Here is a 15,566-nt window from a genome sequence, read left to right on the forward strand (position 1 = left end):
TTATTCTGCAATGGATTTGGATCGATAAGGTGGGTAAAGTCGCAAAATCTTAGATTTTGGGATTTAAGTCGTGATTTTAACAACAATGCTTAAGACATTGAGTTCATGGGCATCTCACTAATAAAACTAAGGGTTAAATATGTTTTTGGTCTCTGTAAATATACCAATTTATCCTTTTAGCCCCTCTAAAATTTTCCTTCAACTTTTAGTCCCTATAAAATTTTCAATCACTATTTTTGGTCCTTATTTTTAAGTAAATGTTTGTATTTTTTAATGAAATTGAGCTGAAATGTGTAGAATATTGTAAAAATCACTTCCAGAAAAATTAGAATTTTTTGACTACACATAAATTAAATATGAATTTTTAACCACCAAAAATATAAAAATTCATATTTAATTCATGTTTTGTTAAAAAATTCTAATTTCTTGGGAAAGATTCTTATAATATTATAAATTTTTCTGCAAATTTTTTTTTTTTTTTTGCTAAGCAAGGAGTAATGGCAGACATCGGGAGGAAACACCGACATACCAACTAGGTTGGCATCTGGGAAACCTTCGTCCTATGCCGCCAAACTCTAAAATTTTATTAAAAAAAGGAAAAAAAAAATATACAAGAAGAGGGGGGACTTGGCCGAAACCCGCAGAAGAAAAACAAACAAAAGAAGATGGAAAAGAAGAAAAAAAATACTACAGACTAAGAAAATCTGTAGTTAAACAAACCAACTCTATCACGAAGAAATCCATATGCAACTGACGATCAGCCGGAATATGAATAAAAAATTCATATTTTATTCAAAAATATGAATTCTGCATATGAGTTTACTTTAAAAGAGGGATCAAAAGTGAGGATTAAAAAAAATTGGATAAAAGTTGAAAAAAAAATTAGGGAGACTAAAATGAAAAGTTAACATATTTAGATAAAAACATAATTAACCCTAAAACTAATAAATGGCTTAGAGATGTAATCAGACACAAGTGAAAGTGGGAAAACAAAAATATAGCCACATCAAAGTGGAGGTAAAAAAGGAAGAAACAATGTTGGCCTTCCCTTTCAAGAATCAAATCAAATTTGAAATACATAAAGATAAACACTTAGGATTTGATTTTCAAACAACCACTTCTTTGTTAATTACATGGACTAAATTTGTAATTTGACTACTCATTCTGCTATTATTCCTATAGATTGTCATGACTATCTTGATATGTATATTAGCAAGTTCTTGGTGGCTATGTCATTGTACAAGGGAGGGCTGATGCACCATGAATCTTTGTGGAGTAAAGGTATTACTTTTTCAGGGAGATGCATACTAAGAAATCTACCAAGAATTTCAATGAATCTAAGAGTAGTAAAAGTTATCAACCAGGGAGTTTGCAAAAGAATACAATTGTTTGGGAAAAGAAATGGAGAATTTCTATGTATTTCATTCTTTAATTCATGATCAGCTTCCAATTTTTAAATGCTGCAACAGAAATTACAAGAAGTGAGTACAGTGTCACCATATTTTTTTTTTTGAAGAAGCAGTGTGACCATATATTAAATCTATTATTTATGACAAAAATGATTATACAATTCAATTCAACAACAAAAATCAAAATCTATAGAAAATGATTATCATCTGCTTTAAAATGACTATGATTTCTCCACTTGAGTGCTAATTGAGAAATTGTGTTTATAGAAGAACCATCTTCTTTGAGTGCATTAGAAGCGGCTCCTACAAGCTAAGTGACCCTACATTGATGTGCCTAATTAACTTTCTTGATTCCAATCTTAAGAAAATGCTTAAATTCTTTGATACAGATACAATGAACTTTCCTATCATTTGACTGGGGACAACAACATAGCATGGCTGTACAAAGACACTCAATGCCCTTTTTTAAGGTAACATTTTTCTCATCCACAATGGACGACCTAAAAAGATAATAATGTTTAATATGGAAAGTGGACTACTTTAATCATCATAATGGAAGACTTGGAAGTCATCATTAATATCACCTCATAGAAAAATGTGGCCATGTTCCACGAAATTTCTCTCATGACTTTTAGCCTATTCCACAATTATATGCATATTTCTGAAACTTTATAAAACAAACCATCTGTGCTGTTGTTGTCACTCAGAATATTAATCAACAATGAGATCAATTACATTACTTTCATTGTTTTCCGTCCTTTTCTTCTACTACTGCATTTTTTTCACTTTCCAAACCTCTCTTGCATCTGCCAAATGTCTTGAGGATCAAAAATCTTTGTTGCTTCAATTAAAAAACAATCTCACATTTCATCCTGAATATTCCACCAAACTAATATTGTGGAATAAAACCACTGCTTGCTGCAATTGGAGTGGTGTTACTTGCGACAATGAGGGATATGTTATTGGCCTTGACCTTAGTGACAAAGATATCCAAGGTGGATTTAACGATTCAAGTAGTGTTTTCAGTCTCCAATATCTCCAAGAACTGAACTTGGCTAATAACAATTTCAATTCTCTCATTCCATCAGGATTCAACAAGTTGGAGAAGTTGACTTCTCTGGATTTGTCAGATAATGAATTTGTGGGGCAGATTCCAAAAGAGATTTCTCAGCTCACGAGGTTGGAAGTTCTTGACCTTTCTTATAATAATTTAAGTGGTGCAATTCCTTCATCCCTTTTTACACTTCCATCATTGGAGGAAATTTGGCTTACATCTAACAAGTTTAGTAAATTTGACGAATTCATAAATGTGTCTTCCTCTCTATTAGATAGTAAACTGAACTTACTTGATTTAAGTAGCAATAATATATCAGGGCCTTTTCCAACATCTATCTTCCAGCTCCGTTCACTTTCTGTCCTTTATCTTGACTCTAATAGGTTGAATGGGTCACTACAACTAGATGACCTTTTGAAGCTTAGAAGTTTAACTCAACTATACCTTTCATACAACAACATATCAATCAATGAGAATGATGCAAATGTTGATCAGACTACCTTTCCCAAACTTGCAATTCTAAATTTGGCATCCAGCAACTTGCAAACTTTCCCTAGATTCTTGAGAAATCAACCAACATTGTATGATCTAGACCTTTCACATAACCAAATTCAAGGAGTAATGCCCAATTGGATTTGGAAACTACAAAGTCTTGAACGGCTTAATATTTCACTCAATTTTCTCACAGAATTGGAAGGTTCTTTGCAAAATATTACTCCCAACCTTACTTTCATTGATTTTCATAACAACCAAATTCAAGGAACAATACCTGTTTTTCCTGATTCTATTAGATATTTGGATTACTCAACAAACAAATTCTCTGTTATCCCACATGATATCGGTAATTACCTATCTTCCACAAATTTTCTATCTCTTTCAAATAATAGTTTGCAAGGAAGCATCCCTCATTCCCTCTGCAAAGCTTCAAATCTTCAAGTGCTTGATATTTCCTTCAACAACATTTCTGGAACAATTCCTCAATGTTTAATCACAATGACTAGTACCCTTGAGGTACTAAATTTGTTGAATAACAATCTAAATGGCACTGTACCAGATATGTTTCCAACTTCTTGTGTTGTAAACACTCTGAACTTCCATGGAAATCTCTTACATGGCCCAATTCCCAAGTCTCTCTCCCACTGCTCGTCATTAAAGGTATTGGACATTGGATCAAATCAAATTCTTGGTGGTTTTCCATGCTTTTTGAAACACATACCAACACTTATTGTCTTGGTTTTGCGGAACAATAGATTGCATGGTTCCATAGAATGTTCAAATTCACTAGAAAATAATCCTTGGAAAATGATTCAAATTGTGGACATTGCTTTGAACAATTTCAATGGAAAAATACCAGAAAAATATTTCACGACATGGGAAAGAATGATGCACGATGAAAATGATTCTATATCAGACTTCATCCGCACGGGAGAGGACTTATTCACATATTACCAAGTTAGTGTGACAGTTTCCAATAAAGGTCAAGAAATTAAGTATGAAAAAATTCTATCAATCTTTACAGCCATTGATTTCTCATCCAATCATTTTGAAGGACCAATACCAGAGGTGCAAATGAAATTTAAAGCAATCCATGTTCTCAACTTTTCAAACAATGCTTTTTCTGGTGAAATCCCATCAACTATTGCAAACCTGAAACAGCTAGAGTCATTAGACTTCTCAAATAACTCTTTGGTTGGTGAAATTCCTGTACAGCTTGCAAGCTTGTTCTTCCTTTCTTATTTGAACCTATCCTTCAATCATTTGGTGGGGAAGATCCCAACAGGTACCCAACTTCAGTCATTTGAAGCATCTTCGTTTGAAGGAAATGATGGGCTATATGGACCTCCATTAACTGAAACACCAAATGATGGGCCGCACCCACAAACAGCAGGTGAGAGGTTTGCTTGTTCAATTGACTGGAATTTTTTAAGTGTGGAGCTGGGATTTGTTTTTGGGCTTGGAATCATCATTGGTCCCCTGTTGTTTTGGAAGAAATGGAGAGTAAGTTATTGGAAATTCGTAGACAAGATTCTCTGTTTGATTTTCCGGAGGATGCATTTTGAATATGGAACTGATAGAGGACAGACATACAGAATTTTAAGGTGGTGATAACATTAATGTTAGTGGGATTGTGATAACTATTAAAATAATGTTTTCTATTTCCATTTAAGTTGTACTTTGTGTTTACTCCTTTGTGTGTGATGATATGTATTATAACTTTGAATGATAATTCTATAAAGTTTAAATAAAACAGTGTCATTGAGAATTATGGTAATAGTGTTTCATTCAAAATACAAATCCAAAATCTTGATATAAAGCCTTTAAAACTTTAAAACATTTGTTTAATTTGATTCTGATTGTCAGGTAGATGTTGATACCATTTGACATACACAATTGATATCATTCTCTGCCTGTTAACGTGATTTTTTTTAGTTGATCATGTTAACATGTTGTCAACTGTTTTATGCACATATTTTAAAATTTAGATATCCAATTATTATGTTCTAAATTTTGAAGGTCTAACTCAGTTCCTGTGATTTCCAAATTTTGAAAGACGGTGAACATAATTACACTAATAATGCAAGCTTTAGAAGTAGAAGTTTATCCAACATAATAGTATTTGAGAGTTTATCCAACACTAAGTATAATTCTCTACGAGAAGGGAAGCTCTCTTCGTGGCCTATTCTTTCCCATTGAAAATTCTCATAAGTTGAGTTCTTATAGTGATGCTGATTGAGCAGGATGCCCTGATACTTGACGCTCCGTCACTGGTTGGTGGATGTTTCTTGGCTCTTCATTGATCTCGTGAAAAAGTAAGGAGCAAGCGAGAGTCTCTAAATCTTCTACTGAATCTGAGTATTGTGCCATGTATGCTGCTTGTTCAGAAATAATTTAGCTTCGTGGGCTTTTGGCTGAACTTGGATTTCTTCGAACAGAGCCAATCTCACTTTATGCTGACAATACAAGTGCCATCTAAATCGTTGCAAATCTTGTTTTCATGAACGCACCAAGCATATCGAAGTTGATTGTCATTCAATCCGTGACGCCTATCATGACCGACTAATTACAGGTATTCTTACCAAGGCTCTTCCGCGCCCACATCATCAATTTCTTGTTAGCAAATTGATACTCATTGACCAGCCGCATCAATTTGAGGGGGGATGTGAATAAGAAGTTTACTTGTCCTCTTTATTATATTTATTAGTTTGTTTCTAGAAATAAGGACACAAATCAGAAACTTATTTGTTCTCGTTAATTATAATTACTTAGTGTAATTACCTATATAGCCTAATAACCTCTATATATACACAAGAAATAACAAGGAAAAAGGTATCAAGCCAATATTCGTGACACACACTCCCCCAAACATACTCCACGCATATCCACATGCTTTAATATCTAGAGAAGTGTTGTATGGCGCGAGAGACAGCCATATGTCACCATTGCAACTTATAGAACTACCTTACATTTCTTTATGTGGCTCAATTATAGAGGGAAAAGCTTTTCCATAATTTGGAGTATATGTTATTATATATTAACGATCATAGTAGGTTTTATTCAAATGCCAATTTTGTTGATGAAAAAAAAAAAAAGACACAATGGTCATTTATATGGCCCACTGCTCCAAATTATAGATACTAAACATCGGAACAAACAAGATAACTTGCTGTGCAAGTTATCTCTATGAATGACACTAACTAGCTTCCTTGGGTGTTACAAAGCGAGTATAATGTCACCTTGTCAAAAACTGTTTAAACCTTGTAGTGTTTTGGAAAGTCTTGCTGTGCAAGTTATCTCTATGAACTACGGCTGCATATTTTAGGGCTATAAATTGATGAGGACAAATAAATGCTGTTCTGCCAATGACTGTTATGAGGGAGTAGCCATCTCCTTTTTGCAAAGAGAATGGATGATTGTGATTGGTTAATCAATTTATTTTCTTGCTTATTGTTTAATATTCATATGGAAAATTGGTTGGATTAGAAAAAATTTAATTTATGGTATCAGTTTGTTTGTGGTTTGTACCTCCTTCTGGTTTTAAATAACTTGATAAAATTCTAGTGTTTTACTATTATTATTTTTTCAAACAAGAAGAAGGATTAAGAGCCATTAAATGAGTATGACTACACTTGTTGCAAAATTTTCTATAAGAATTTGAGCTTTCCTACGTTTATCTTCTTACAGCTTGGCTACAAAAAATATTCAAAGGTGTGTAGCTCTTACAAGGAGACATTTTTCTCTGCCACAATAGAGGAATGGACTACGTCATGTACCAAAAAAGATTATGCTTACTATGAGAAATGGAATTTAAATTATCAATTATGGAAAAGGACCAAGTCATGTACCAAAACAAGCCTACAGAGAAGAATGCATATCAATGAAAGATAGTTGGATAGAAATTCATAAACCACTATAAACATGATGTGCTGCATTCATTCTTTATTGGTCAAGATACTGGAATATTTAATGGATTCTTAGTGATTGTCAGAAACCAAGTGAATATTTAACTACCCCAACGAGAATGTGAAAACAAAATGTGTTCAATTCTATACACCAATGAATATTTTCTCAATGGTTGACACACTCTTATGCATAATTAATGGAAGACTTGGAAGTCAACATTCATATAACCTAATGGAACTTCAAAAATGTATTCCATAACACATTGTATGGTCTTTGTTTTCACTTTTAGTGATCAAAGTATTCCAAAGAAAATTTGGCCTAGAGAGATTAAGTTTATGGGTCAAGCAACTTTGGCCCATGATATGGTTTACTTTGAAACGATGGAATGTTTAGTTGCCATTGCATGACTTGCAACTTTACAGGTCTTGTTCAACAAAACTTCTCTTGTGCCTACAACTTTATAAGACCATCATCTATCACCTATGTTTTCTTAGTTTTGTCTTGTGTTGTGTAATTCACACTAAGTAATTAATTAAACAACAATGAGAATTACATTACTTCCATTGTTTTCCTTCATTCTCTGCTACTACTGCAATTATGTGAGTTTCCAAATCACCGTTGCCTCAGCCAAATGTCTTGAAGATCAACAACTATTGCTACTCCAACTAAAAAATAATCTCACATTCGACCCTGAAATTTCCACCAAACTAAAATTCTGGAATAAAAGCATTGCATGCTGCGATTGGCGTGGTGTAACTTGTGACAGTGAAGGACAAGTGATTGGCCTTGACTTGAGTGAAGAATATATCTCTGATGGTTTTGATAATTCAAGTAGTCTTTTCAGTCTCAAACATCTCCATAAACTGAATTTGGCTTATAACTTGTTTGAAATTGTCATTCCATCAGGATTCAACAAGTTGGCAATGTTGAATTATCTGAATTTTTCACACGCAAGTTTTCAGGGAGTATTCCTATAGAGATTTCAAATCTTACAAATTTGATTACTCTTGATATCTCTGGACCTAAACATGCGATAAAGAATGCGTTGACAATCAACAACCAAAATCTACAAAAGTTTGTCCAAAATCTGACCAAGATTAGGCAATTATATATGGAAGATATAACATCTGACGTTCATGAATGGAGCAATGCTTTGTTGCCGCTGCGTGAACTACAAGTGTTGAGCTTGTATAAATGTGATCTAGCAGGGCAACTTGATTCTTCCCTATCAAAACTAAGGAACCTATCAGTTATTATTTTTTATAGGAATAATTTTTCTTCCCCCGTTCCAGAAACATTTGCCAATTTTCAAAACCTGACCACCCTTAGTCTTTCAGATTGTGGATTGACTGGTACATTTCCACAAAAGATATTTCAGATTGGAACACTGTCTGTTATTGACATAACATACAACAACAATCTCCATGGTTCATTTCCAGAAATTCAGCTGAGTGGATCTCTCCACACCTTAAGGGTAAGTTTCACAAACTTCTCTGGAGCAATTCCACACATCATTGGTAACATGAGGCGCTTATATGAATTGGATCTTTCTAATTCTCAATTTAATGGAACACTTCCCAATTCATTTTCAAACCTAACAGAACTAAGTTACTTGGATTTGTCATATAACAGTTTCACTGGTCCAATACCATCATTTAGTATGGCCAAAAACCTTAACCACATAGACCTTTCTTATAATAGTTTAAGTGGTGAGGTTTCATCCTCTTTTCACATTGAAGAACTGTTGAATCTTGTTAACCTTGACTTGAGTTTTAATTCTATCAATGGTAGCATTTCATCATTCCTTTTTACACTCCCATATCTGGAAAGTCTCCGACTTTCATCCAACCACTTTAGCAATCTAGAAGAATTCACAATCATATCTTCCTCCATATTAGAATCCCTTGATTTAAGCAGCAATGATCTATCAGGGCCTTTTCCAGTATCTATATTGCAGCTTGAATCACTTTATCTCATTGATCTTTCCTCTAACAAGTTCACTGGATCCGTCCAATTAGATGAGCTTTTTGGCCTTACAAGTTTAAGTGAACTACATCTTTCATTCAACAACTTATCAATCAGTTGGAATGCTTCAAATTATGATTTACTTTCTATTCCCAACATTAATGTTCTAGGTTTGGCATCCTGCAACTTTAAAATATTTCCTAGTTTCTTGATTAACCAATCCGAATTGGGCTATCTAGACCTTTCAGATAACCAGATTCATGGAATAGTACCAAACTGGATTTGGAAACTACCGTATCTTAATACGCTAAAGATTTCTCACAATTTTCTCACTAACTTTCAAAGACCAATGCCGAATCATATTCCCAACCTTATACTTCTTGACCTTCATAACAACCAGCTGCAAGGACCAATACGCATGTTTCATCAATCTGCTATTTATTTGGATTACTCATCCAACAATTTTTCTGTTATCCCACAAGATATTGGTCATTACCTGTCTTCCACATTGTTTCTATCTCTCTCAAATAATAACTTACAGGGAAGTTTCCTTCATTCCCTCTGCAATGCTTCAAATCTTCAAGTTCTTGATCTTTCCATTAATAAATTTTTTGGAACAATACCCGCGTGTTTATTGACAATGGCTGGTACCATTGAGGTCATAAATTTGAGTAAAAACAATCTCACTGGCTCAATACCAGATATGTTTCCTGCTTCTTGTGTTGTAAGGACTTTGAACATCAATGGGAATCACTTACATGGGCCGCTTCCGAAGTCTCTTTCCCACTGCTCATCATTAAAGGTGTTTGACATTGGATCAAATCAAATTTTTGGTGGCTTTCCATGCTTTTTAAAAAACATACCAACTCTTGTGTCTTGGTTTTGCGGAATAACAAGTTTCATGGATCCATAGAATGTTCACATTCACAAGCAGATAAGCATTGGAAAATGATTCAGATTGTGGACATTGCTTTCAACAATTTCAATAGAAAACTACAAGAAAAATACTTCACAACATGGGATAGAATGATGCAAGATGAAGATGATGTTATATCAGACTTCATCCACACGCTAAAGAAAGACTACACATATTATCAGGATACTGTGACAGTTTCCAATAAAGGTCAGGAGATGAAGTTGGTTAAAATTCTAACAATCTTCACAGCCATTGATTTCTCATCCAATCATTTTGAAGGACCAATACCAGAGGGTCAGATGAAATTCAAAGCAGTTCATGTTCTCAACTTTTCAAACAACGGTATCTCCGGTGAAATCCCATCAACTATTGGGAACCTGAAACAGTTAGAGTCATTAGACCTCTCAAATAACTCCTTGGTTGGTGTAATACCTATGCAACTTGCAAGCTCGTCGTTCCTCTCTTATTTGAACCTTTCCTTCAATCATTTGGTTAGAAAGATCCCGACAGGTACTCACTTCAGTCATTTCAAGCGACTTCGTTTGAAGGAAACAATGGGCTATGTGGACCTCCACTGCCTGAAAACCCAAATGGTAAAAATCAGGATGAGCTGCCCCCAACAACCAGCCTGTGAAAGGTTAGCTTGTTCAATTGACTGGAATTTTTTAAGTGTGGTGTTGGGATTTGTTTTTGGGCTCGGAATCATCATTGGTCCCATCTTGTTTTGGAAGCGATGGAGAGTAAGTTATTGGAAACTCGTAGACAAAATTATGTGCTGGATCTTCCGGAGGATGTATTTTGAATATGCAACTGATAGAGGACAGACATGCAGAATTTTAAGGTGGTGATAACATTAATGTTAGAGGGACTGTGATAATATTAAAATAATGATTTCTATTTCCATTTAAGTTGTACTTTGTGTTTACTCCTTTGTGTGTGATGATATGTATTATAACTTTCAAGAAACAATCTATAAAGTTTAAATAAAACAGTGTCATTGAGAATTATATAGTGATATTGTTTCATTCAAATTAGAAATATATAAGTTGATTTATAATTATAAACATCATAATTAAACCGAAAACCCAAAGAAAAGCTTTATAACTCTGAAAAGAGAAAAAAGTAAACCAAGAGCATACAACTCCAAAATCTAGATATAGAGCCTTCAAAACTTTATATATCAACCCAATTACTTCATTTTGTTCCTTTTTGGTAGAACATATTTTTAATTTGAATCTGATTGTTGGCTAGATATTGACACCATTACACATTGATACCATTCTCTGCCTAACATCTTGTTAACGTGTTTTTTTTTTAGTTCTAAATTTTGAAGGTCTAACTCAGTTCCTGTGAATTGCAAATTTTGAAAGGTGGTGAACATAATTACACTAATAATGCAAGCTTTAGAAATAGAAGTTTATCCAGCATAATAGTATATGACAGTTGACATCAGTGTCATGGTGATAAAGAATATAATAAATGGTCAGATAACATTCTGAAAACATTGAAAAAAAAAAAAAATTAATCTCTAGTACCATTGTCTATGTTTCATTTAATTATATCATTTAAAAAAAGAAATTCAAACCATATTTCATTTCTCTGTCAAATTATAGTGTTGATTATATTTAACTAGGCATGGATTATGCTGAAGAACTTAGAAGAGGTGGAATTTCCTTGATTATTTAATTGTAGATTACATATGTATGAATCATTTATAGTGCATGATTGTGGTTCTTGAGTAAACATTAGTATAATAGATTGCAAGATACACACTTCTGAATTTATTCTAGTACACTCATTAGTAACTAATGCTACTACCACCTTAAAACTCTGTAAGTTTGTCCTCCTTGTTTTACATATTCAAAATGCATCCAAGGGAATATCCAGCAAAGAATTGTGTCCATGAGTTTCCAATAACTTACCCTCCATTGCTTCCAAAACATGATGGGACCAATAACACTTCCAAGCCCAAAAATAAGTCCTAGTTCCACACTTAAAAAATTCCAATCAATTAAACAAGATAACTTTCTACTTCTGCATGCTGGCTGTGGATGCAATTCCTGCTTTTTACATATGCTTTTCTAGTCAACGGAGGTCCATATAATCTGTTGTTTCCTTTAAAGGAAGAATCGTCAAATGACTGAAGTTGAGTGCCTGTTGGGATCTTTCCTGCGAAATGATTGAAGGAGAGGTTCAAGTAAGAAAGGAATGACAAACTTGCAAGTTGCACCGGAATTTCACCAACCAAAGAGTTGTTTGAGAGGTCTAATGACTCCAACTGTTTCAGGTTTCCTATAGAAGATGGGATTTCCCCGGAGAGGTAATTGCTTGAAAAGTTGAGAACATGAAGTGCTTTGAAGTTCATCATCACTTCTGGTATTTGACCTACAAAATGATTGGATAATAAATCAATGGCTGTGAATATTGTTAGAATTTTAACCAACTCCAATTGTTGACCTTTATTGGAAATTGTCACACTATCCTGATAATATGATTCCTGGTTATCCTGAGAGTGGATAAAGTCTGATTGAACATTATTCTCATCATGCATAAATCATTCCCATGTGAAATACTTTTCAAGTAGTTTTCCATTGAAATTGTTGAAAGCAATGTCCACAATTTGAATCATTTTCCATGGCTTATTTTCTAGTGAAGTTGAACATTCTAAGGAACTATGAAGTTTATTGTTCCGCAAAACCAATACACTAAGTGTTGGTATGTTCTTCAAGATGCATGGATAACCACCAACAATTTGATTTGATCCAATATCCAATACCTTTAATGATGAGCAATGGGAGAGAGACTTGGGAATTGGCCCATGTAAGAGATTTTCATGGAAGTTCAAAGTCCTTAAGGCACAAGAAGGCGGAAACATATCTGATATGGGGCCGGTGAGATTGTTCTTTCTTAAATTTAATGCCTCAAGGATACGAGTCATTGTCATTAAACATGGAGGAATTGTTCCAGAAATGTTGTTGAAGGAAATGTCAAGCACTTGAAGTTGGTTGTTATGAAGATCTAATATCCAAATGGAAGTAAGATTTTGCATAGGTCCTTCCAAGTCGATAAAAGAATTGTGAGAAATATTAAGGACTTGAAGATATGGTAGTTTCCACATCCAATTTGGTACTATTCCACGAATCTGGTTATCTGAAAGGTCTAGAATGGTCAATCTGGATTGGTTTATCAAGAAACTAGGGATAGTTTTCAAGTTGCAGGATGCCAATCTTAGAATGTCAAAGTTGGGAATAGAAGACAAATCAACATTTGGACCTTTTCCATCGATTGATAAGTTGTTGTATGAAAGGTATAAACTAGTTAAGGTTTTGAGCTCAAAAAGTTTATCTAGTTGGAGGGATTCATTAAACTTGTTAGAGGAAAGGTCGAGTGCATAAAGTGAACCGAGCTGAACAATGGACATTGGAAAAGGCCCTGATAGATAATTGCTGCTTAAATCAAGAATGTCCAGTGAGGAGGAAGACATAATTGTGAATTCTTCTAATATACTAAATTGGATGAATGAAAGTCGAAGCTCTTGTAATAATGGGAGTCTAAATAGGAAGGAAGGAATTATTAGCGGCCAACACTCGGTGAGATTTAGTCCCACAATGGTTAGATAGGATTCTTGAGAAGAGTTTGTAAAGAGGAGGCATTCCTCACCGTCACCTTACAAGCCGGTTTTGTAGGGATGAATTAGGCCCCAACTTTCGTGTTAGGAATGATACCATTGATAGAATTGTTACTTAAGTCAATGGTGACAAGATTCTGTAATCTTTTAATGTCAAAGAACGGAATAGAACCAGTGAATTTGCTAGTTGACAGATCCAAGTGACTGAGGTGTGTGAGGTTTGACAATGAATTTGGAAGGATTCCATTAAATTGACAAACAGAAAGATCCAATTCAGATAAGTGCCTCAAGTTGCCAACAGAGCTAGGTAATGCTCCAGAGAAGTTTGTGTCACTGACTCTAATTCTATGAAGAGATTCACTTAGTGAGTAGTTTGGAAATGAACCACGGAGATTTTCATTGGAAAATAAGTCAATAACAGACAATGTTCCAATCTGAAAGATCTTCTGTGGAAATGTATCGGATAATGCACAAAATGCAAGACTGAGGGTAGTCAAGTTTTTAAAATTTGCAAATGTTTCAAGAACTGGGGGTGAAAAATAGTTCCCATGAAGAATAATGACTGATAGGTTCTCTAGTTTTGTTAGGGAAGAGTCAAGGGGACCTAATAGACCACAGTAAGACATGCTCAATTCTTGTAGGTCTCGCAACTGCAACAAAGCATTGATCCATTCATGTCCCTTAGCTGATATACTTACACCATCCAGATACAATTGCCTTAGATTTGTCAGATTTTGGACAAGCTTTTGTAGATTTTGGTGGCTAATTGTCAGCCCTTGCAATAAAAAATAGTCAGGAGAAGAGATGTCAAGAGTAACCAACCTTATAAGCTGTGAAATTAAATCTCTATTGGAATCTTCCTGAGAAATATGGCATCTGTTAAATTCAGATATGTCAACTTCTCCAGCTTGTTGAATGCTGATGGAATGGAAAAATTGAAATTGTTATAAGCCAAGTTCAGTTTTTTGGAGAAATAAACCTACAATGTCTAATGAAATAAGTATATGCAGACCATTGAGAAAGTATGTTGTTATAGTCATTGATGCAGAACTTAACACATTTCATTTTCTCATTCACAAGTGTTGTTTCTTTCTTTTCTTTTTTTACTTTAAGTTGAGGAATTGGAGATATTTATTATTTCTTCTGAAATATCAAATTTGTTTATATTGAAAATCTCAAACCAAAACCAAACAGCAATTGCAACAACAACAAAAAAAAACTTGATTGTTCATTTCCTTCCCCTTTGTATCTTCTTCATATTATGAATTATCCTTCATAAAGTCTTATATTTAAAAATTTAAACTCATTGCACTCAAGAAAGAAAGATAAATGCCAAGTTACTTAAAATATATATTTCTTTAAGATTATTTAGACTTAAAAGATAAAGGCTTGAGTTCAATTCCAAAATTCTCTAATTGGTATATTGTACATTAATTTCGTTGCAAATCTTCAATAAACTTGTATGAGATTGTACATCCCCTAATCTAACTTTAACCTTCAAAGACAAATGCCAAGTGCAAATTCTAAATTCATAAATTGATTCCTTGCATGTTTAGTCTTTCCTTCACCTCATTCTAGTACAAAGTTTAGCTGTTTCACAGCATTTCAACCAAAAAAAATAATGCTCCAAGAATTTTTAGACTTGAATCATAGACAATTAACCATGTTTAGCATCTCATAAGTCCAACTAAAAGTTATCTATTGATTAAACCAGAACAAGAAAGGTACTTATCTACAATCACATAAATCATTTTTAGCTTTTCCTTGATGACCATTGACCAAACAGGTTCAAGGGTTAAGGAAAAAATTAATGGTGTTAACATCCTAAATCAAGGATAGCTACATTCGTTGGAATTATAGCAAGTCGGCCTGAGTCATTCTTCAAACTCTCTCATTAACAATTCTCCTGATCTAAGCAGCTCTGGTTCTTTTTCTCTGAAAGTAAAATATAACACAGTTAATATTTCTGATAGATAGCCAAGTATTCCAAGTGTTAAAAAAGTGTCATTTGGACTTGAAATGTGATAATGCACAGACTTGTCATCTGTAGGATCTTTTTATTTCAAATAAAGAGTAACCAATTGAAGATTTTGAAAAACAGTCGACAGAAAATATCACAACACAACCCTACCCTATTGTAAACGGGATTATATCATGTCATGGACTCAAAATATACCAAAAGCTTAAGTTGTT

The 15,566-nt window shown here is 33.9% G+C and overlaps 1 protein-coding gene and 1 pseudogene across 1 annotated transcript; both read left to right on the top strand.

Annotated features, from left to right (window-relative positions):
- Positions 1–2,113: 2,113 nt before the first annotated feature.
- LOC146926591 (receptor-like protein 7) lies at positions 2,114–4,729 on the top strand. Its single transcript, XM_085758867.1, has one exon. It carries the CDS (start codon positions 2,131–2,133, stop codon positions 4,567–4,569), a length of 2,439 nt encoding a protein of 812 aa, XP_085614993.1. The 5' UTR covers positions 2,114–2,130; the 3' UTR covers positions 4,570–4,729.
- Positions 4,730–7,406: 2,677 nt separating this feature from the next.
- On the top strand, positions 7,407–10,607 carry LOC146926592 (receptor-like protein 7; annotated as a pseudogene).
- Positions 10,608–15,566: the final 4,959 nt, after the last annotated feature.

Source organism: Medicago sativa, chromosome 4, assembly GCF_051527215.1.
Source record: "Medicago sativa cultivar Bolivia chromosome 4, Bolivia_mono, whole genome shotgun sequence".
In the NCBI taxonomy this organism is placed as follows: Eukaryota; Viridiplantae; Streptophyta; class Magnoliopsida; order Fabales; family Fabaceae; genus Medicago; species Medicago sativa.